This window comes from Scyliorhinus torazame, chromosome 6, assembly GCF_047496885.1.
Source record: "Scyliorhinus torazame isolate Kashiwa2021f chromosome 6, sScyTor2.1, whole genome shotgun sequence".
In the NCBI taxonomy this organism is placed as follows: Eukaryota; Metazoa; Chordata; class Chondrichthyes; order Carcharhiniformes; family Scyliorhinidae; genus Scyliorhinus; species Scyliorhinus torazame.
Window position 1 is genome coordinate 306,724,914 of NC_092712.1, and position 22,274 is coordinate 306,747,187.

Sequence of the window (22,274 nt, forward strand, 5' to 3'; positions counted from 1 at the left end):
TGTCCCGGAGGACTGGAGAATAGCCAATGTTGTTCCTCTGTTTAAGAAGAGTAGCAAGGATAATCCAGGGAACTACAGGCCGGTGAGCCTTACTTCAGTGGTGGGGAAATTACTGGAGAGAATTCTTCGAGACAGGATCTACTCCCATTTGGAAGCAAATGGACGTATTAGTGAGAGGCAGCACGGTTTTGTGAAGGGGAGGTCGTGTCTCACTAACTTGATAGAGTTTTTCGAGGAGGTCACAAAGATGATTGATGCAGGTAGGGCATATGGACTATGTCTATATGGACTTCAGTAAGCCCTTTGACAAGGTCCCTCATGGTAGACTAGTACAAAAGGTGAAGTCACACGGGATCAGGGGTGAGCTGGCAAGGTGGATACAGAACTGGCTAGGTCATAGAAGGCAGAGCGTAGCAATGGAAAGATGCTTTTCTAATTGGAGGGCTGTGACTAGTGGTGTTCCGCAGGGATCAGTGCTGGGACCTTTGCTGTTTGTAGTATATATAAATGATTGGAGGAAAATGTAACTGGTCTGATTAGTAAGTTTGCAGACGACACAAAGGTTGGTGGAATTGCGGATAGCGATGAGGACTGTCAGAGGATACAGCAGGATTTAGATTGTTTGGAGACTTGGGCGGAGAGTGGCAGATGGAGTTTAATCTGGACAAATGCGAGGTAATGCATTTTGGAAGCTCTAATGCAGGTAGGGACTATACAGTGAATGGTAGAATCCTCAAGAGTATTGAAAGTCAGAGAGATCTAGGAGTACAGGTCCACAGGTCACTGAAAGGGGCAACACAGGTGGAGAAGGTAGTCAAGAAGGCATACGGCATGCTTGCCTTCATTGGCCGGGGCATTGAGTATAAGAATTGGCAAGTCGTGTTGCAGCTGTGGAGTATAGTGTTCAATTCTGGTCGCCACACTACCAGAAGGTTGTGGCGGCTTTAGAGAGGGTGCAGAAGAGATTTACCAGAATGTTGCCAGGTATGGAGGGCATTAGCTATGAGGAGCGGTTGAATAAACTCGGTTTGTTCTCACTGGAACGACGGAGGTTGAGGGGCGACCTGATAGAGGTCTACAAAATTATGAGGGGCATAGACAGAGTGGATAGTCAGAGGCTTTTCCCCAGGGTAGAGGGGTCAATTACTAGGGGGCATAGGTTTAAGGTGAGAGGGGCAAGGTTTAGAGTAGATGTACGAGGCAAGTTTTTTTACACAGAGGGTAGTGGGTGCCTGGAACTCGCTACCGGAGGAGGTGGTGGAAGCAGGGACGATAGTGACATTTAAGGGGCATCTTGACAAATACATGAATAGGATGGGAATAGAGGGATACGGACCCAGGAAGTGTAGAAGATTGTAGTTTAGTCAGGCAGCATGGTTGGCACGGGCTTGGAGGGCCGAAGGGCCTGTTCCTGTGCTGTACATTTCTTTGATCTTTGTTCAGGCTCGAAGGGCCAAATCGCCTCCATTCCAATTTTCTGTGTTTCTATGAGCACTATATATGACGTCAGTAGCAGGGAAAACGTTAGAAAATATTATAAACTATGTGATACCTGGACACTTGGAAAAATGAAATGACTGGCAGAGACAGTGTGGATTTGTGAAAGGTATATCATGTTTGACAAATGTGCTGAGAGTTAATTGAAGATGTTACTTGTAGGATTGATGAAAGAAAGCCAGTGAATGTGGTGCATTTGGATTTTCAAGAGGCTTTTGATAAGGTCCCACTCCGGAGGTTAGTAAGCAAAATTTGAGGGATTGGGGGCGCTATACTGGTATGGATTGAGAATTGCTTAATGGACAGAAAGCAGTGGTACAAATTGAGAATTGCTTAACAGACAGAAAGCAGTGGTACAAATTGAGAATTGCTTAACAGACAGAAAGCAGTGGTACAAATTGAGAATTGCTTAACAGACAGAAAGCAGTGGTACGGATTGAGAATTGCTTAACAGACAGAAAGCAGTGGTACGGATTGAGAATTGCTTAACAGACTGAAAAGAGTAGGAATAAACTGGTCATTCTCAGGATGACAGGCTGTGACTAGTTGGGTACTGCGGGGATCAGTGCCGGAGCCACAGCTGTTCACAATCTTTATAAATTATTTGAACGTGGGGCCCAAATCTGCTGATGACACCTAGGTGGGAATGTTGTAAGAAGGATGCAAGGAGGCTTCAAGGGAATTTGGACAGTCTTAAGTGGATGGACAAGAATGTGGAATATAATGTGAATAAGTATGAAGTTTATCCACTTTGGTAGAAAAAGCGGAAAGATAGAGTGTTTCTTAATAGTGAGATGGTGGGAAATGTTGTCCAAAGGAACTGGTTCTTGTAAGTGACTAAAAACTAGCATGCAGGTGCAGGAGGTGATTAGGAACGCAAATGGTAAGTCCACTTCATCATCACTAAGAGCTTTGAGTACAGGAGTAAAGATGTCTTGCTGCACTCAAGAGCTTTGATGAGATCGCACCTGGAGTATTGTGTACAATTTTGGTCTGCTCACCTAAGGAAAGATATACTTGCCATAGAGAGAAGGCAATGGAGGTTCGCCAGACTAATCCCTGGAATGATGGGATTGTCTTATTGTGACTCTAGAGGATACAGGTCCAGTTTCCTTGATCTCTCCTTATGAGATCACCTCTCATTCTTTGAAACTTACAAAATTCTTACAGGGCAGATGTGGATAAGATGTTTCCCGTGAGTTTCGAAGCAGGCAACTCAGTCTGAGAATAAGGGGCAGACCATTGAAGACCAATGAGGAGGAATTTCTTCACTGGGAGTGTGATGGATCTCTGGAATTTTGTTGGGCTCAATCATTGATCATATTCAAGACCGAAATTGACAGATCTGTAGATAATAACATCAAGGGATATGGGGTAGTGGGGACAATAGTGTTGAGGTAGATGATCTGTTTGATTGGTGGAGCAGGCTCGACGGGCTAAATGTCCTACTCCTTCTGTGTTCCCGTGTTCTTTAAAAGTTTGTATATATAGCAAAGTATGCTTTTTAAAAATAAATTTAGAGCACGCAATTCTTTTTTTTTTCCAGTTAAGGGGTAATTGAGCGTGGCCAATTCACCTACCCTGCACATCTTTTTGGGTTGTGGGGTGAGACTCTCACAGGCACAGGAGCAAAGTATGCTTCTATAAGGTTTTACTATGTGTTTCTCTTGTTTTCCCCCCCCCCCCCCCCAACTACTTACACATACATAGATTTACCACTGTTCCATTTATTTTATACCACTGTTTATCTTGTATTTAAATCCTTTAATGGCCCTTACCCATCTTTTCTCACAGTTCCTTCAGCCCCAAACCATCACCAAAACTTTTTATTCCTCCCAATTCTGACTTCTTGGGTCGTCTCACGTCCTTTCACCCAACACTGGTGGCTGTGATGTAACTGGCTAAATGGCACGTTCTTAAAATGTTCCCACTCGACTTCTCCAGCTCCTTCATTTATTTGTGTTGGATTTGCATGTTTTTCGGTAAACTGATAACATTGTCAAATTCACGTCAATACAAAACCTCTTTTAATTGTGAATATTTTAAGTTCATCCTCCAAATGTGTCAAGTAGGTAGTCACTAAGCAATAGGAAAGGAATAAGTTTACTTTCAAACGTATTTCCATTTGCTATTGCAAAACGTCTGCTTTCCTGTACAATAGTCAGGATCCCTCTATAACACTATCTTCAGTTACTATTCTCTTGTTGTGGAGATGCCGACGTTGGACTGGGATGGGCACAGTAAGAAGTCTTACAACAGCAGGTTAAAGTCCAACAGGTTTGTTTAGAATCATTAGCTTTCGGAGCGCAGCTCCTTCCTCAGGTGAATGAAGAGCTGAATTCCGCAACCACATATATATAGACAAATTCAATGATGCAAGATGATACTTTGAATGCGAGTCTTTGTAGGTAATTAAGTCTTTACAGGTCCATATGGAGCAGGTTATAAAGGTGTGAATTGTCTCAAGCCAGGACAGTTGGTAGGATTTCGGAAGCCCAGGCCAAATGGTCGGGGGGGGGGGGGGAGGGGAGACTTGGCTGTCAGTTTCTGCTCGGCGATTCTGCATTTTTGCGCGACCTGAAGGCCGCCATGGAGAACACTTACCCGAAGATTGGAGGCTGAATGCCCTTGACTGCTGAAGTGTTCGCTGATTGGACGGGAACCTTCCTGCCTGGCGATAGTCACGCAATGTACATTCATCCTTTGTCGCGTGGTCTCGCCAATGTACCACACCTCGCAACATCCTTTCCTGCAGTGGATGAGGTAGACAATGTTGGCTAAGTCACACAAGTATGTACCGCGTACCTGGTGGGTGGTGTTCTCGCGTGTAAAGGTGGGTACCCATGTCGATGATCTGGCACGCCTTGCAGAGGTTGCCATGGCAGGGTTGTGTGGTGTCTTGGTCGTTGTTCTCCTAAAGGCTAGGTAGTTTCTTGCAAACAATGGTCTGTTTGAGGTTGCGTGGTTGTTTGAAGGCAAGTAGTGGGGGTGTGGGGTTGGTCTTGGCAAGCTGTTTGGCTTCATCGATGATGTGTTGAAGGCTGCAAAGAAGATGTCGTAGTTTCTCTGCTCCGGGGAAGTACTGGACGACGAAGGGTACTCTGGTTGTATCCTGTGTTTGTCTTCTGAGGAGGTCGGTGCGATTTTTGCTGTGGTGCATTGGAACTGTCGATTGATGAGTCGAGTGCAATATCCCGTTCTTGCGAGGGCATCTTTCAGCGTCTGATGTCAACCCTGCCAAGGCAAACTCCCATCCATCTCTTCATTCACCTGAGGAAGGAGCTGCACTCTGAAAGCTAGTGATTCAAAACAAACTGTTTGACTTTAACCTGGTGTTGTAAGACTTCTTTCTATTCTCTTGTTGCCAGCAAGAGACCCCATATCCTAAACCAGCCTTTCCTTAGCAGCACACTATTTTCCTGTATTTGATTTTTTGATTTTCATATGCACCCATGTAAACAGTGAAAGAGCAAAGAAGCAATATAATTATTTCCATACATTCAAATCTGCTGTTCAGGGGTAAACAATTTTTTTTTTTCTTCCCTTGTTTTTTCAGTTTAATTCTTGTTTCTCACTCGCCTGTCTTAGCTAATCCTTAACTTTTTTTTAGAAAGGGTGTTTGATTGGGTGCTACATAGGCGAATTGTTGATAGAATTAAGGCAGATATTATTAAAAGGAATGTGATAGGAAGCTGCTGTTCTAACAAAGGATGGAATATAGTTGTGGTTGATGGACATTTTCTGGCCTGTATGGATTTAACCTGGTGGTTCCCCAACTGTGGCTATCATTGCTGTTCTCAACATATGCAAGTGACTTGGATTTGGGGACACCATGCTAAGATTTCCTTACAGCACAAAATTAGGAAACTTGAGAACTGGCTGAATAATTCGGTTAGAACAGGCGGAATGACTTTTTTCCTTTGTTTGCCTACCTCACCTTGCATGGTCTGCTTCCATTTTATCTATCTCTACCTAAATGCCACCTTAAGTTCTGTTCTCATTGAAGCTGAGCGATCTCATTCTACCCTGCAATATGAAATAAACCTCTCCTCACTGAAGCGAATATAACGCTTTCACAACATGTAGGAAAGTGCCTCATAGGCCTGGAGTCAAAAGGCTATCAGATGTGGGGGTTTCTAAAGGTAGTGGTAGCATAAAGGTTTCTCTTGAGGGAAAGATAAATAATGATAGTTCAGGGGCAGAAGTGTTGACCCCCAACGGAGAATCCATGAACTTTTACAACAGAACAATCGCGCCGCACCTGCACTGATTCCACTACCAGTGAGGGGCTAGTTCTGGTGCCATGTGGAACACCATCGATTTCCACAAAAAACGGTGTGGGATTTGTCGGGTCCGTGATTGACACTGGTGGTACTGACGAGCTGCAGCCGCACATTAACATTACACTCCCCACACACGCTTATCAAAGCCAAAAGGATTGGACAGGTTCTGCTGGAGTGCCCATACAGCTGATCGGTCGGCTGAGGTCAGAGGGCACCCAGTGGGGTGCTGGGGGGGGGGGGGGGGTCGCCCATATGACCCATGGTTTAAAGCGGGCTATCAGCGGTGTGTGCAGCTGCATGACTGCCTTGCTGGCTGCGTTAATGATGTTGCGTACCCGTTGGCCCCGACTCCACAGCCCACCTCCTGGCCGCCCCCCCCCCCCCCCCCCCCCCCCACGCAGAAGCTCTCCGGCCAGCGGCGAAGTCTGGCGCTGTTGGACACTGTCCGTATGCCCCTTCTCTCTCTCGGCAGCCACCACGCCAGATTCGCGATTTTTGAAAGCACAAGTGAACTACGCCGTCGGGAATTCGAGCCATCAGAGGTGGAGAATTGTGGGTGGGCCCACTAATGATATGCAAACAATGTTTAAAGTACACGAGGAGTGCGACGCATTGATGCCATTTACGAGGTTATGGAGAATCGCGATTTTGGCGTCAAACCGGCGCCTGCCAAGATTTTGGTATCGGAAGCCCAATCGCACTTCCCGATTTCGGCGTCGGCTAACGGAGAATCCTGCCCCAGATTTATTTATTTTTTGCCTGCAATCCAACGATTTGTTTCCAAAACATATTTTTTCAGTGACCCATCTTAAATAATTCATATCAAAGTATTTAGAAACAATGAAAAACATATCCAATGCAGCTGAAGTTTTTTGGGAATATTAATGGGGACAGGAATCGATTGCCAGTATATTAAGTTGGGCGTTGAGCAAACCTGCAATGTTTGCTTGTAATTTAAAGTAAGTAATAATATTTTGCCATGCACATTTGTATGAGTATTCAAATTATAGCCATGTTTTGGTGATGTGGGGAAACGGGTTCAAGGATTCTTTTAAGGCAACTTCTTGCGGAGATATTAAGGAAGCTTAAAAATGTCACACCACACAGTTGTGAGCCTGTATAGTTATCACATTTGTCCAAGAGATGAGGATTTTTGTTTGGTGTAGCACCCTTTGTTGAATCTTTGAATGTTTAGTCTTATCTGGTAGTTTCTTATGTTTTCTGTGCCTATTATTGAAATTTTTCAAATGTTTTGCGAGCAATGTACAATATCATGTTAATTCTAAGAGTATGTGAATCAACTGGCAAATTGTGGTTGAACACACACCACACTGAACGAAAACTAGCAGATGCGACCAAGACCAATGCCACAGATTGCTCAGCAACCCACCCAGATGTCAATGACTACTGAGTCAACCAACCTCATTGAAACTCTTCCCCCCTCATGAGAAATGGCAAGTCTTCATTTTCGATGGTCTACCTCTGAATTCCCTTCAAAGTTCACCCCAATTCGGATGACTGCTGACCTTGGGGGGGGGGGTCTCAATCTCATCTCCCGAGACTCTGTTCCTCTGGATTACCGAGTCTGCACTCCAGCACCACCTCACAGGCACAACTTCAGCTCTTCAGCTATATGGAGCAGAAGACTACTCCTCCAAAGGGTTACCTTTGCCCCAAAGGCCCTCAGCGCAGAATCATCAACCTTCATCCTTCTCATCTCCGGGGCGTTTCCTGAGCCCTCACTACTTGAAGCCTGCCAACTGGAGCCCTTACACTGCTTGGAGCCTCTTTCATTGCTCCTGTCCTTGCAAGTTCCTTCACCCGATGCCCTAGTTCTCTCTCTCGCTTCTTCTCGCACTCTTTCTCTCACCCTCTGGGATTGCTCTCTGTCCGGGGAATCTTCCTTTATGGCGTCCCACTCCTGGATCCCGCAATCAGATTTTCGTGTCATTATCTTCCCATGCAGACGCACTATGCCCTTGTCCTGTGCCAGAAGAACTCCCAATTGCTACACAGCCCACTCCCGATCCATGCATACATGGAAGCTCCTGGGATTTGCAGTCCCTGGACTCCGCTCAGGAATCCGATAGGTTTGGATCTCTCAGCATGCATTTGTGATAATAAAAGTTCACGATTTCTCCCTTCCATTATGAAACTGAATAATGCTGTCCTGACCCTGGGCAGACCTATTGATTGGCAATGCCACACTCCAAGTGAAGATTTAGGAGGAATGATGCTCTGATCTTCTACAGTAAAATCTAAAGAAATAGAGATTATGGGCTTTCTTTACTGCTACTGAAACTGGTGAGAATATTACTGAATGCAATACTTTATCGGGCTTTGTTTTGGATCTAAATTATTACTCAACACTCACAAAATTCAATGCCAGGCTATCCAGAGATACGACAAGTAAAATGGGCATCAGAAGTTTGCCCAGTTCAATGTACAAAGGTAGTGTGATACTGAGTCACACCATGAATGCTGTTATTTGTTATAACTGACGATCAGTATTATTTTGCCTGCATCATATCCAACTGGTACTTTGGAGTTCCTGCCGGAACCTTTACTGCTTTTTTTAAAAAAAGCTTTGGACTTGGATATGGATCTCTCATTAGCGATGCTTCCATCCTTTGTTATGAAGAGAAGGAGGAGGTGGCGGAGGCTGTATTACCAGCACTTGGTGAAGCTGCACTGGAACTAACTGTGCTAGTCCAGGAAACATACATTTTTGAGCCTGGAAGGTCTTAAAGCTTTCTGCATATCACTACATTAGAACACTGCAGTTCTTGCCAGGAAATGCTTCAACTGAAAATCTCCCAACTCATTTTCCCCAGGAAAAAAGGGTTTTGTACCAATCAATGTCATCATTGTGTTGAATTTCTTTCAACTTGATCCTTCCAGGCACAAGTTACAAGTCTGTAAAAACATGAAGATTTTAATATTAAATGTGATCTAAGTAAGCGTTTCTGGAAGTAAGATTTTAACAATAGGTAAAGTCAGTTAAGGTTCTTCATCATTTTTAAATTTGTTTTGTTTACAGGTTATGAAGGAAATGCAAAGTGCCCTAAACACTGCAGCAGCTGATGACAGTAAACTGGTTTTGCTGAGCGCTGTAGGCAGCGTCTTTTGTTGTGGTCTTGATTTTATTTATTTCATTCGACGATTAACAGATGACCGCAAAAGGGAAAGTATGAAAATGACTGAATCCATCAGGTATGCATTTTCTAGGGTAAAAAGAGAAAATGCTGGAAATACTCAGCGGATCGGGCAGCATCTGTGGAGAATTATCACTTTGATTACCTTTCATCAGAGGGGGACGAAGTTACAGATTTAACACCCTTGAGCAAGTGCAGAGCCAAGTAAATTGGGAGGTGGGCTGGAGGGGGCATTGGGAAGAACAAATGAAATTATCCGTGATAGGCTCGAGGACAGGATTTGTTAAATTACAAAAATAGTGATGCAAAGGAAAATAATGAGACAAGTAAAAGATACACAAGGTGTGTCCAGGGGAGGTGTAAATGGCAACAACTGAATCAATGCCAGTATATTCTGCGTGGGAAAATGGGGTTGGTAATTATGACAACTTCTCCTATTTTCTCAAATAACTACTGTTATTCTTTATACCTCAGCTGTACCCATCTTTTACTCTATCCATGTACCATCACCACAGTGACCTCCACCCGATCATAGATTTTCATTCTTTCTACCCCCTTCCCTTGATTTGGTGCTTGGTTAAAAACTGTTAAATCTGTAACATTTTACCCATTCTGATGAAAGGTCAACTACTTTAAATGTTCACTCTGGGTGGAAATTTGCAGTCCTCCCTCCGCTAGGGGACTTGTTTTTTTTGGGGGGGGTGCCAGGGAGATGGCCACAAAATTTCCCGGGTGGCCGTCCTGCCACCGTCCCCCCCCCCCCCCCCCCATCCCCACCCCCCAATGACCAGTCTCTAACTACAAGGCCGAGGGCAGCCTTCTCACCCTCACTCCATTTCAGATGCACAAGTGGTCAATTATTGGGACTGGTGTGAAGAGCCTAGTAGGGGGTGGGGGTGGGAAGAAAGAAAGAAGTCAGCTTCCGCAGATGCTTCCTCACGCACCCCTGGCCTCCCCTCCACTGTGAGACCCCCTCACACTTAACTGGTCCTGCCTCTGCGTATTTACAATCTGGAAACTGCTTGTTGCCCTAGTCCTGGCCACTGCCACTCTGAAAAGGCAGAGGTGCTGGTGGAAGTCTTTTCTCCAGCCAATTAATCCTACTCTGAGTATTAAATGACTGTGGGGCTGCTGTGGGGATACTTTCCCTGCCAACTTTTTGGTGGGGTGGGAAATGCCGCCAATTGGAAGATGCTGCCAAGTTTCTACACCGGTGCTGTCTGATCTGGAGGATGATTCCATCATTCTCTGTTTCCCTTTGCTCTTGTGCACGCACCTTCTAAGGATCTGCTGCATGACATTGTAAATTTCTCATTTTAAAAAAAATAAATTTAGAATTCATTTTTCCAATTAAGGGGCAATTTAGCGCGGCCAATTCACCTAGCCTTTTTGGATTGTGGGGGTGAAACCCACGCAGATGCTGGGAGAATGTGAAACTCTACACGGACCCAGTGACCCAGAGCTGGGATCGATCCTGGGACCTCGGCGCCATGGGGCAGCAGAATATCAGAATATCAGCACGGTAGCACAAGTGATTAGCACTGTGGCTTCACAGCGCCAGGGTCCCAGGTTCGATTCCCCGCTGGGTCACTGTCTGTGCGGAGTTTGCACGTTCTCCCCGTGTGTGCGTGGGTTTCCTCCGGGTGCTCCGGTTTCCTCCCACAGTCCAAAGACGTGCAGGTTAGGTGGATTGGCCATGCTAAATTACCCGTAGTGTCCATAAGGGTTGGGAGGGGTTATTGGGTTGCGGGGATAAGGTGGAAGTGAGGGATTAATGTGGGTCGGTGCAGACTCGATGGGCCGAATGGCCTCCTTCTGCACTGTATGTTCTATGTAATCTCTTCTTTTTTTTAAAAAATGCAAACTGTAATCTATTTAAAAATGTTTTGGGCAGGCGTTGTGGACATAATTGTAATGATCTATGATTTTAGTAGTGTATTGTGAAAAACCATTTGGATTAGATTGGGAGTTCTTTCAGATATTTTGAAAATTTTAAAGAGCTTTGCTTGGAAGCTTTTTCTTCTGAAAATCCATGATTTGTAAAGTCCAGATTTTGCATGTGTGCTCGAGAGGGATTTACAGAAGTAGACTAACCTCGTGATTTGATCTGCCCCATTAAAAGTCACCAATATTATAATTAGATGTGAGACTTCTGTTGTGAAATATTGTTAACTTTTGTAAACATTTAAGTTTGTGGCAGTGGTGCTCAAACTGTCGATTTACTCATAGACAATGAAATTTGCATATCTGCAATCTATTAGAACAGACTGAAGATTATTTTCTCTTTTTTTTTTAAGGAGTTTTGTCAATACATTTATTCAGTTTAAGAAACCAATCATTGTAGCTGTGAATGGCCCTGCAATTGGCCTTGGAGCTTCCATATTACCTCTTTGTGATGTGGTGTGGGCTAATGAGAAAGCATGGTTTCAAACTCCTTATACTACTTTTGGACAGACCCCAGATGGATGTTCATCACTGACGTTTCCAAGAATTATGGGTTTAGCTTCTGTAAGTTGATGTTTATTCTCCAACCATCCAAGATACTGTGTATGTGCTTTAAAAATGTTGAAACTTTCGGTCCAAAACATTCAAAGTTAACACCATTTCAGCACTTAGATGGGTTCTCTGGAAAACAGTGGAAATTCATGGTTGACGTTAGTTGGTCACAATTTGACAGACTTGCCCTCCACATATAAACCTAACGGACTCTTTCAGTGGGTAGCCGTGACATATTTTTATTAAACATTAACATTTTGACATGGTTGCTAGCTCTAATGTTGGGCATCTTTTTTTTGAGGCTGCCTTTGCACAATTTTCAGCACGATTCATGACAACTCAGTTACTGAAGCAGTTCATGTCCAAATGCAACAAGACCTGGGCAAAACCAGGCTTCAGCTGACAAGTGGCAAGTAACATCTGTACCACACAAGTACCAGGCAACGACCAAGAGAGAATCTAACCATCGCTCCATGATGTTCAAGACATTGTCATTGCTGAATCCCCCATCAACATCTGGGGATTACCATTGACCTGAAATTGAACTGGACTAACTAAATAAATACCGTGCCTATAAGAGCAGATAAAAGGCTGGGAATTCTCCTCCTGACTCCCCAAAGTCTGTCCACCATCTACAAGGCACAAGTCAGGGGTGCGATAGAATACTTTCCAGTTGCCTAGATGAGTGCGACTCCAGCAACACTCAAGAAGCTTAACACCATCCAGGACAAAACCGCCTGCTTGATTGGTGTAATGTTCTTGTCAGGTGGACTGATTTATTACAAGAACACTTGTAGCTAAAACTATAAACTATTTATTAATATCAATTTTGGTAAACTGGGCAGCACGGCGCCAAGATCCCAGGTTCGATCCAGGCTCTGGGTCACTGGCCCTGTGGAGTTTGCACAGTCTCCCTGTGTTTGCGTGGGTTTCGCCCCCACAACCCAAAGATGTGCAGGCTAGGTAGATTGGCCATGCTAAATTGCCCCTTAATTGGAAAAAATGAATTGGATACTCTAAATTTAAAAAAAAATTGTGGGTAAACTATATACAAGGCAACAGATTAATAACAGTAAAATCATGCACAAGCAACCTCTCTTCAGATTCCTCCAGCCACTGAGGTCAGCTGACTTTAACATTCACTTACATACTAGTGAGACTCCTAGTGGCCAGTCGGTGAATTACAACACAACCATGCTATCACTACTATTATAATATAATCTTTATTGTCACAAGTACACTTACATTAACACTGCAATGAAGTTACTGTGAAAAGCCCCTCGTCTCCACTTTCCGGCGTCTGTTCGGGTACACAGAATATCCAATTCACCTAACAACACATCTTTCGCGACTTGTGGGAGGAAACCAGAGCACAATTGGTACCCCATCCACAAACATTCACTCCCTCCACCACCGACGCACTGTTGGAGCCGTGTATACCCTTTGCAAGATGCACTGCAGGAATTCAGCAAGCCTCTTGAGGGAGCCCCCTCCAAACCCACGACTGCTGCCATCTAGAAGGACAAAGGGATCAGACACATGGGGACACAACCTTGGAAGTTCCCCACAAAGCCACCCACCATCCTGACTTGGTAACATATCACAGTTACCGTTGATGGGTCAAAATCCTGGAACACACTCCCTAACAGCACTGTGTTTGTATCTACACCACATAGACTGCAGCGGTTCAAGAAGGCAGCTCATCACCACCTTCTCGAGGGCAATTAGGATGAGCAACAAATTCTGGCCCAGCCAGAGATGCCCACATCCCAAGAATGATTTAAAAATTTTAGTTTGATCCAATAGTGAAGCAATTTTTACTAAATTCACTGTTATGCCTCCTTGGCAGTAGCTATTTGAAGGAGTTGAAGACTGGGATCCTTTTAATTTGCATATAATAATGGATTTAAATACACGTTTTCATACCACTGTACCTCTGCAAAATTTAAAGCCCATAACTTCAGCTTGATGGCCCAGACCTAAATTAATATGTTAGGATCAATCTATTCCTGTTACCTTGCTATATTTCATCTTCATTCATTTCTACCTTGGTTTATTCATCTGGAAAGGTGACAGCAGTATTGAAAGGGAGAGGAAACTATTTACATCGCCTTTATAGTTCTTGGTGACAGTCCTCCTTCCCCATCTCTGTTCTAAATGGCAAATTTTTCTGGGTTTTTTACCTCCCCTACCATTTCCTGATGAGTCCTAAATTTCCCTTTAGTTTTGAATCTCTTTTCCTTTTGTACGACTGATTAGTAATTAGTATCCATATCTCTCTCTATATAAATGTCCACCATCTTTACATAACATGCTGCAGTATCATCCAGAGTTATCGGTGTCTTAACTCATTGGTGTCGCTTGCCCAACCTGTTGGCTTGTTAATAAAGCACTGGGAGTCCCTCTGAAGATGCATCCTTCGTAATTCCACAATGTGCCAATATTTTGTAGAGATTTGCAGTAGTTATCCAAAGATATTTATTAATTGAGACAAATAATTTCAAGAATTTTCTTTTTTAAAGGAGTCTGCCTTTTTTCATCCATCTACAAAGCAACCTCAATACCTTGCCATGTTTTACTAAATTCAAATCATGGCAGATAGAAGCTGTGTTGTAGAATTACAGTGGAGAACATGACTGTATATCTTTGAGTAATGTTGATTGCTGTATTTGACTTGAGTGGTGCTTTTGTAATGTTTTTAAACAGTCACATTTAATGGTAATCAAGAGAAAGAATCCTGTTTTTTAGGTAGGCAGTGCTTGATAGTTGCACAGAAGATGTCTTGTACATTCTTCTGATGGAGGGAGTTCGATATGATACAATTTCTCCCATGACTGCTTTTAACTGCTATTTTCATGGGCAGTAAAGACTATTATGTCTATATATTAATCTTTACACTTGGACATTTGGGCAAGTTCACAGACTTCTCACCATTAACTACCTATTCACTCCCCTCCCAGCTGTCTGACTGTATTGTCTGTCTGTATTCATGGCCATCCACCTTCCATACATGTTGTATTCTAACATAATTTTCCTATCTCTACCCAACCCACAACTTCAGATTTTTTTTTCAAAATCAAGCTTTTTAAAAACTAATTTGTCACAAATTATTTACTTTTAGCTTGGGTGCTGGGGTGCAAATACCATTTGATTAAAACTACTGCTTTATATGCTGCATGTATGAAATACATTTGAAAGTGGAAAATGTTGATGCATTTAGGAAGGGTAGTTCCTGAGTTTGCATGATCCATTGTTGGTGAGCCAGCATTGGGCTTGATGGTGCATTCACTGCAAGTTCATATGAAGGTCAATTGGGTGCATTGTATTTAAGTTAAAGTAGGTATCTTCTTTGGTATCTGGATGTCCTGCCAGAAAGAGAAAAGCTCATTGACCTATATAATGCTTATTCCAAAAAAAGTTACATAATGGAAAAAATAATTTTGCCTGTCTGACTGTATTGCCTGTCTGTCTGTATTCATGGCCATCCGCCATCCATACATGTTGTGATCTCCATGCATGTTACGATCTCTATGCATGTTGTGATATTTTGAGCTATCTTGGCTTGTACTGTATATTTGTGCAAGACCAATATGGAGTAAAGGGAGGAAATGCCATATATAAATAGCATATTCAAGACTGTACAAATGGAAAACAATCCTAACTAACACTAAGGTTCTGTTTTTTCCACAGGCGAATGAAATGCTGTTCAGTGGGCGAAAGTTGACTGCGCAGGAAGCATGTGCAAAAGGATTGGTATCACAGGTTTTTTGGCCAGCAACATTCAGTCAGGAGGTTATGGTCCGCATTAAGGAACTAGTTGCGTGTAATTCCCTTGTAAGTCAGGAACAGTAACTTTCAGTTTTCCTCAGTATGCAGCTCTCTTACAATCTGTAAAATGCAATGTTTTACTTCAGAATTCATGGTCGTTTGAAATGTATGCATTGCTTAACCGCTGCCGTTAATAGCATTAATTTAACAATTCTTTGCGTGTAATGTAGCATAAAAGATTACATATAGATGAATGTTTCTGATAATGGAAGTGACAATGGTAAATATCAGTGGAATGTTAGTTGTGAATGCAATCAGTACTTTCATGTAGATCATAATTCAAGACTATTGTGGAGCATGTCATTGGCATGCACCTTGCCCAAAACAAACCTGTTCTTTTTCTTATCTTCCACCATTTATGGACACGCAGTAATTAGCAATCTTCCCCCAGCTGAGGGGATAGGAGATTGTGATATTATCAGTATGGAACACAGTCTCCTTCTGAGGCTCCATTTTGCAACTGAACCAAGAACCTACTGAGCATACTAATAGAAACTAATAATTTTGTTCGATAGATTGCCCTGAACTATGAACACATGCCGTTCTTGTTGTCACAAAGTTCCTTTGTTTCATGTGATGTCCAGTTGTGTCCTACGTTCGATGCAATTGAAACTGCAAGCTCATACCTGTTTTACTAACTTATCATAGGCAACTGCCCTACTGACCAGAGACATCTATTACTTTGTTGTGGATTGACTCCCCAAAGATATGTAATATATTGCAGATAACTGAGTGACTGAGTCCCTTTATACAATAAAATAATGCTATAGCCCTTAAAATAATCTGTTTGCATCATCTAGGTACTTGAAGAATCCAAAGCTCTTGTCAGAAATGCCATGAGGGAGGATTTGGAACAGACCAATGAAAATGAATCTGATGTACTGAGGAAAATCTGGAGCTCTTCTCAGGGGATGGACTCTATGTTGAAATACCTACAGAAGAAAATTGATGAGTTCTGAAGATGTGCTTTGTCATTGGAAAATTCTTTCCTGCTGGGTTGTCCCTGTTGGCTTACAAAATGCCCTCGTTTAAAAATAGAGGGATGGAAGAAACTGTAGGAAGACAAAATTCTCGAGACGTATCTAGTCCGAAGCTGAGGAGCAAAGGCTGGACAATGGAAGCTGAAGATCTCGACTAGTACTGTACCGTCATCATTCAAAATGGTGACAGAAAGGAAAGCTACAAGGGTATAATGATTGGTGTGCACTACCAAACTTTTCAGTTGTCTTTCTTTATCCAGTAGCTTTTGTCCTTTGTGATTACTGCACTGTACATTACTATGCTTTCCAAATCCAAATGCAATAGGTGCTTGTGACAGGGAAGCTTGGACAAACACTCAGCTTAAAAGAGGGGGAGGGAAGAAAGACGGGTAATAACCAGCCTCCTCCTCACTGCCAGAGAGTATGTAAGGCCGGTTTAAATTAAAAATAAACACACTTTAAAAAAAAAAAAAACCTGAAAGGTCATAGGTATCTAGTTTGGGGAGAAGCTTACAAATACCTCAACAACAACAAAAAAAAAGAAAAGTCAAGTATAGTTTCTGACAGTGGATCTAGTGTCTGACATGAATCTTTAAGTCTATACATAATCCCTTCGAAAGAGTCTATGTGTACATGTTAAATGTGCTCAGGAGGTGTGTAGTGAATGTTTGACCCGGTTCTGGAACATATTAGTACATTATTATCCAATAAGCATGAAGAAACCACTGGCTCTTTAAGAAAAAACTTGCCTTGCAGTATTAGTGATTCTTTGTGGATCTTATATAAAATAAACAACATAAGTTAAAGATTAGTTTTAATGTTTTTAAAGTGTAAGCTTTTTTCCTCTTTGTTTTAATCAACTATAAATGTATACTTCTGTTTCTGGGTGAAAGCGATAAATTATAGAAAGAGCTTGTGATTTCTTTGCCATTTAAATTGATATATTACACCAAAAAATGCTTTATGTATTCATAACAATGGTTTTAGTACCACTTTAGAAACATTTTCTTAATTTAATAAATTTAAAAAAAATTCCTTTTGGCACACTATTCAAAGCAAAACAGCTTTCAAAACTACCTTAATAGTAGGTGATACTTCTGTGAGCTTATTTTATGATACACTATGCGGTATTCTTAACAGTGCCCCATGTAAATAGTAATGTGCATTCCTTTTAGGAGTGGTTACTAATTCCTGTTCGCAGATGTCTCACTGGATATAGATATCTGCATTTGCAATCTTCTCTGAATGTATGAATGGAAATTAAATCTTATTTTTGTACAGTTTATTTGTTTGTACTTAGAAATGATCACCTCCCCTTCCCAGTGGAGAACTGTACATTGTGTAAATCTGCCTTTACTTTGGATTAGTACAGTATTTTTGCATCTGTGGGACCTACTTTTGTTCAGTAGTTTAAACTATATTATAAACTGTACAATCTGTAAAGTTTTATAGGTTAATAATTAAAATGAGCTGTGAAAAAATCTGGGTAAATAAAACTAATATTTCATATTCAAAAGTGCAGCTAAATTGTAACACTTTTGTGTGCTGTCAATGCTTGACTTCTGTCCCTACCTACACGCATGAACATACATACGATAATTGGCGGATAACGGCTTTGAATACTTTTCAACAAATGAGGTTAGGAAAATTTCAGAAAACTAGGACAAAAGTTCCATGTTATATCACATTTTACAGCAGTCGCACTTTAGAAAAATAAAACCCACAGGCTACATGGATGCTACACATGTACAATGGGAAGCAATTGTTCACTTTATAGGGGCATCATTATAATAATTGAACCTGCTCATATATTGGAAGTAATATCAGGCCTTTACAGAATTAAAATTGGTCCCATCATTTGGACAGTTAATTGGAATTTTCTCTTTGGGGAAATAGCACAAATTGAATATTTCTATTTATTTCTCCGGATCATCCAAATTTGCCAGAGTTAAATCATGTCAAGTTAAATCATGTCAAAGTTTCAGATTTTTATTTTATATTCTGATTACATTATCCAAAGACAACTCCGGTAAGTATTCAAATGTATTTTGACATTAGCATTTAAAAGTATTTTTATTATGGGACAGTTGTATTTTTTGTGAAATGAAAGCTGATCTAGGTTAATATTGCCTAGATGTGTTGAGCTTGAAGTCATGTTATGTAAATTAATAGTTTGGGTGTTAACCCAGCCCACCAAAAACAACTGCAATGTCACTTTGGTTACATATTCCACGGTAATACTTCAGAGTATTAATGGCTTTTGAATGAAAGGAATGAGGAACCAGCATATAGTCTTGGAGGAGCCTCAGGACCTTCTTTGTCCAACAGGTACAAGATGCTTGCTACCTATGCGGGTGAGTAAATTGGGGGGGGTCAGGGAGAAAGAGGAAGGGAAGGAATGTGGTAAGTGATAGGAAACCATGTAGTCAGAGACGTTGAGGGGAGGAATGTGGTAAGTGATAGGAAAGCATGTAGCGAAGTGGGGGACGGAATGTTGTAGGAAACCGTGTAGTCGAGGGGAATAGACACTTTGGAGCTCCAAAGGTTGTGTCTGCTGCCCAGTGCTAACATTGGGGAGGATCCAGTTGTCATGGTCCACATGGGAACCAATGACTAACTAGAACCAGAAAATATATTCTGCTAAGAGATTTTGAGGAGTTGGGGAGCAAATTAAAACACAACATCAAAGGTAATCATGTCTGGATTATTACCTGAGCCTCATGGCAATTGGCACAGGGTCAAACAGATTATAAAATGGAAAAGCATGCCTCAGAGTGATTAGAGTGGTATGGGGTACTGACATCAGTGGGGTAAAGCTATTCCTTTGGCGTGGGCAGAAGCTAAATTGGGCTGGGACCAGTGCTTTGGCCAATTGTATGACTAGTGCTTTAAACTAATGGGAGGCCAATGGGGGGGGGGGTTGGGTGTGCAGGGCGGGAGCTTGGGTGAAGGCAGATTTAGAGATCCATGAGAAAACATCAAGGCAATAGAACAGTAGCAGTGTAGGTAATGAGCTGTGTGGGACAGGAAAGAACACAAAGTCAACGCAGGGAATAGTAGTAAGTAAATGAAATTAAAGGTTCTTTATCTGGATGCACAAAGCATCTGCAAGAAGGTAGATTGAACTAGTGGCACATAATTTAACTTTTTTTAATGATGTCTTCAAGATAAAACCTTGTGTGTTTTAAGGGAATGGAATAGAATCTCAACTGTAGAACTTCGAAATGGGGTTCTGCCTGCAGTAATTATTTGGGCAGTCTCGATTCTGCCCATGACCCCAACATTTGGCTAGCTAAGGGTCATCATATGTGGATCTTACTGAGCATATAATTGGATTGCAGGTAAGTTCGTAAGAGATTTCATATTATGTGGATTAACAGCTTGATAAGTAGTTGCCATTCCAAGTTTGAAAAAACATCTGTAGATTGTGCTATAAACTTAGCCAGTGTCTAGCTCTCTAATGTATTGTGACAAATCATTTGAGTTTCTACTCCCTTAATATATTCTTGTAAAATCTGGACAGTGCAATTTTTGGTCTTGTTAAATTTGACATTCTTTCAAATTAATTGTAGGTAGTTTTTACATCTCATCCATTGCTGAAAAAACATGAAACCCTGTGCCTCGTCAGCTAGTGTTGATGAATCCCTGCAATTTGTTTTATCTGATGCTCTCTGTTGGTCCACTTGATGTTTATTGGGGTGTAGTGTAGCAATTTGTAGATTTTCATTCTCCTAGACAGTTTGTATTTCTTGACAAACTCATCTTTTGCACAGCTGTCTCAGCTACTTGGTGATGCAGTTCTTTTAGCTGTTGGGTTTATGAAGTGCATCGTGTAGGCTATATTTTTTGCATCAATAGCAAATGCCATTTGGCTGAGTCAGTTTTGATGCAATCCTTATTGTGGGTTCTGTCTTTAACAAATTATACTTCATACTGCTTCATAGGTCAGTAACGTCCAAGCTTCCTTGACACCAGCATCAGTGTTTCCTGGTAAACCTCTGGTGTATAGCAATCAATCTAGTGACGGTTCTAGGTGCAGGTATTTGCATCATTGCTTGTGCAAGGGATGTTGATGTGTGAAGGGTTGTCGTGTTTGGAACTGTGAATCTTTTATGGATGCATCTTCACTCTGGTGCTGACAGGAGAGTGGTTAGCGTCGCAGTCTGCATTGTGGTAGGTGCAGATGTGGATAACACTGACCAGATTGTGCCTTCTCCCAATGACCAGGTCCATGACCAATTGGTACCAATGACCAGACCTTGTGGGATCCCATTATGCCTTGTGGTAAGGTCTGCCCTAAAAGGTGTTGGTAATAGGGAGTTCATTCAGGGCACAAGTCTCAAGAAGATTGTATGACCTGAATACAGCTATGTAAAAATTTGAGGATATTACACAAATAAACACTGGGTCAACTTGAATCAAGAAATTCAAACTGCCTGTGACAATGGAAATCTTCGAGTTATGAATGAAGGAATCAAGAGGACACTTGGTCCTGATATCATCAAAGTTGCCGCCCCACTGAAGGCTGCAGATGGGGAAATACTCACCGACCGAAGTAAACGTGTTCCGCTGGGCTGAACACTACTGTGAGCTGTACTCCTGAGAGGCTGACATCTGCCAGTCTGTGCATCACGCTCTGCTTGGGCTTCAAGTCATAATGAGTTGGGGGAAGAGCCCTTATCACTTGAGCTCAAGAAAGCCATAGATTGACTTCCGGTTGCGGCTAGGCGGAGCTAAGTCGCACATTCGGCAGCTCCTGCAAAAAACTGACTTTTGGGCTCTTCAGGGCCCCCAACGGCATTTTTTCGACGTTTCCCGCTGTGGGAAGGAGAGTACGATAGTTCCCCGACCATATGGCTTTTACCAGGAACGGGGCGACTAAAAATGTGGTGGTGGACCCGAAGAAGGTGCGAGGGAAGAAGAACAAAATGGCAGCGGGCGGGGACCAGGCAGCATGGATGCAGTGGGCGCAGGAGCAGCAGGAGGTTATCCAGCGCTGCTTCAGGGAGATTAAAGCGGACCTGCTAGAGCCGGTGAAAGCTTCTATCGATAAGCTGCTGGAGACACAGACGGCCCAGGGGGTGGCGGTCCGTGAGGCCCGACAAAAGATCTCCGACAACGAGGACGAGATCTTAGGCCTGGCGGTAAAGGTGGAGGCGCTCCACAAGAAATGGCAGGAGCGGTTCGAGGAGATGGAGAATCGGTCGAGGCGGAACAACTTACGGATTCTGGGCCTCCCGGAGGGGCTGGAGGGGCCGGACGTGGGGGCCTATGTGGTCACCGTGTTGAACTCGCTGATGGGAGCGGGGTCCTTCCAGGGGCCCCTGGAGCTGGAAGGGGCCCATAGAGTGCTGGCGAGGAGGCCCAAGGCTAACGAGCCTCCGCGGGCGGTGCTGGTGCGGTTTCATCAGTTCGCTGATCGGGAGTGTGTGCTCAGGTGGGCCAAGAAGGAGAGGAGCAGCAGGTGGGAGAACGCGGAGGTTCGAATATACCAGGACTGGAGTGCGGAGGTGGCGAAGAGGAGGGCCGGGTACAACCAAGCGAAGGCGGTGCTGCACAGGAAAGGGGTGAAGTTTGGCATGTTGCAGCCGGAGCGACTGTGGGTCACCTACAAGGACCGGCACCATTATTTTGAGTCTCCGGAGGAGGCGTGGGTCTTTGTTCAGGCCAAGAAGTTGGACACAGATTGAGGGTCGGGATGGGCGTTTGGGGATTGCGGTTGATATGTTACTTTTTGAGGGGGGGTCCTTTGCTCTTGTTTTTTTCTTTCTGGTTTGGTGAGGGTGGTTAGAACGGGTTGGGCACTGTTTTGGTTGGGTTGGTCGGGAGGGGCTCTTGGAGGGGGGTAAGCAAATGGAACAGGGGTGGATGGCCGGCAGTGTGATGGGGCCCCGCGGGGGAGGGGGAGGCCCGAGTCGGGGGTGAGGGGACTGAGCCTGTAAAAGGAGCAGCGTCTGAGGTGGCGGGGCCGGGTAGGTGGTAAGCGCGGGCTTTTTCCCGTGCTGAAGACTGGAGGGGGCGAGGAAGCGAGGGTT

General features: G+C 43.2%; 1 protein-coding gene across 1 annotated transcript in view; it reads left to right on the top strand.

Moving 5' to 3' along the window:
- cdyl (chromodomain protein, Y-like) overlaps nucleotides 1-17,772 on the top strand; it is a 267,295-nt gene extending 249,523 nt beyond the window's left edge. The window contains exons 4-7 of the mRNA XM_072510000.1: nucleotides 8,821-8,993; nucleotides 11,233-11,443; nucleotides 15,122-15,265; nucleotides 16,060-17,772. Coding sequence (XP_072366101.1) covers nucleotides 8,821-8,993; nucleotides 11,233-11,443; nucleotides 15,122-15,265; nucleotides 16,060-16,218 — 687 coding nt within the window. The 3' untranslated portion in view covers nucleotides 16,219-17,772. The remainder of the gene's footprint in view (nucleotides 1-8,820; nucleotides 8,994-11,232; nucleotides 11,444-15,121; nucleotides 15,266-16,059) is intronic.
- Nucleotides 17,773-22,274: the final 4,502 nt, after the last annotated feature.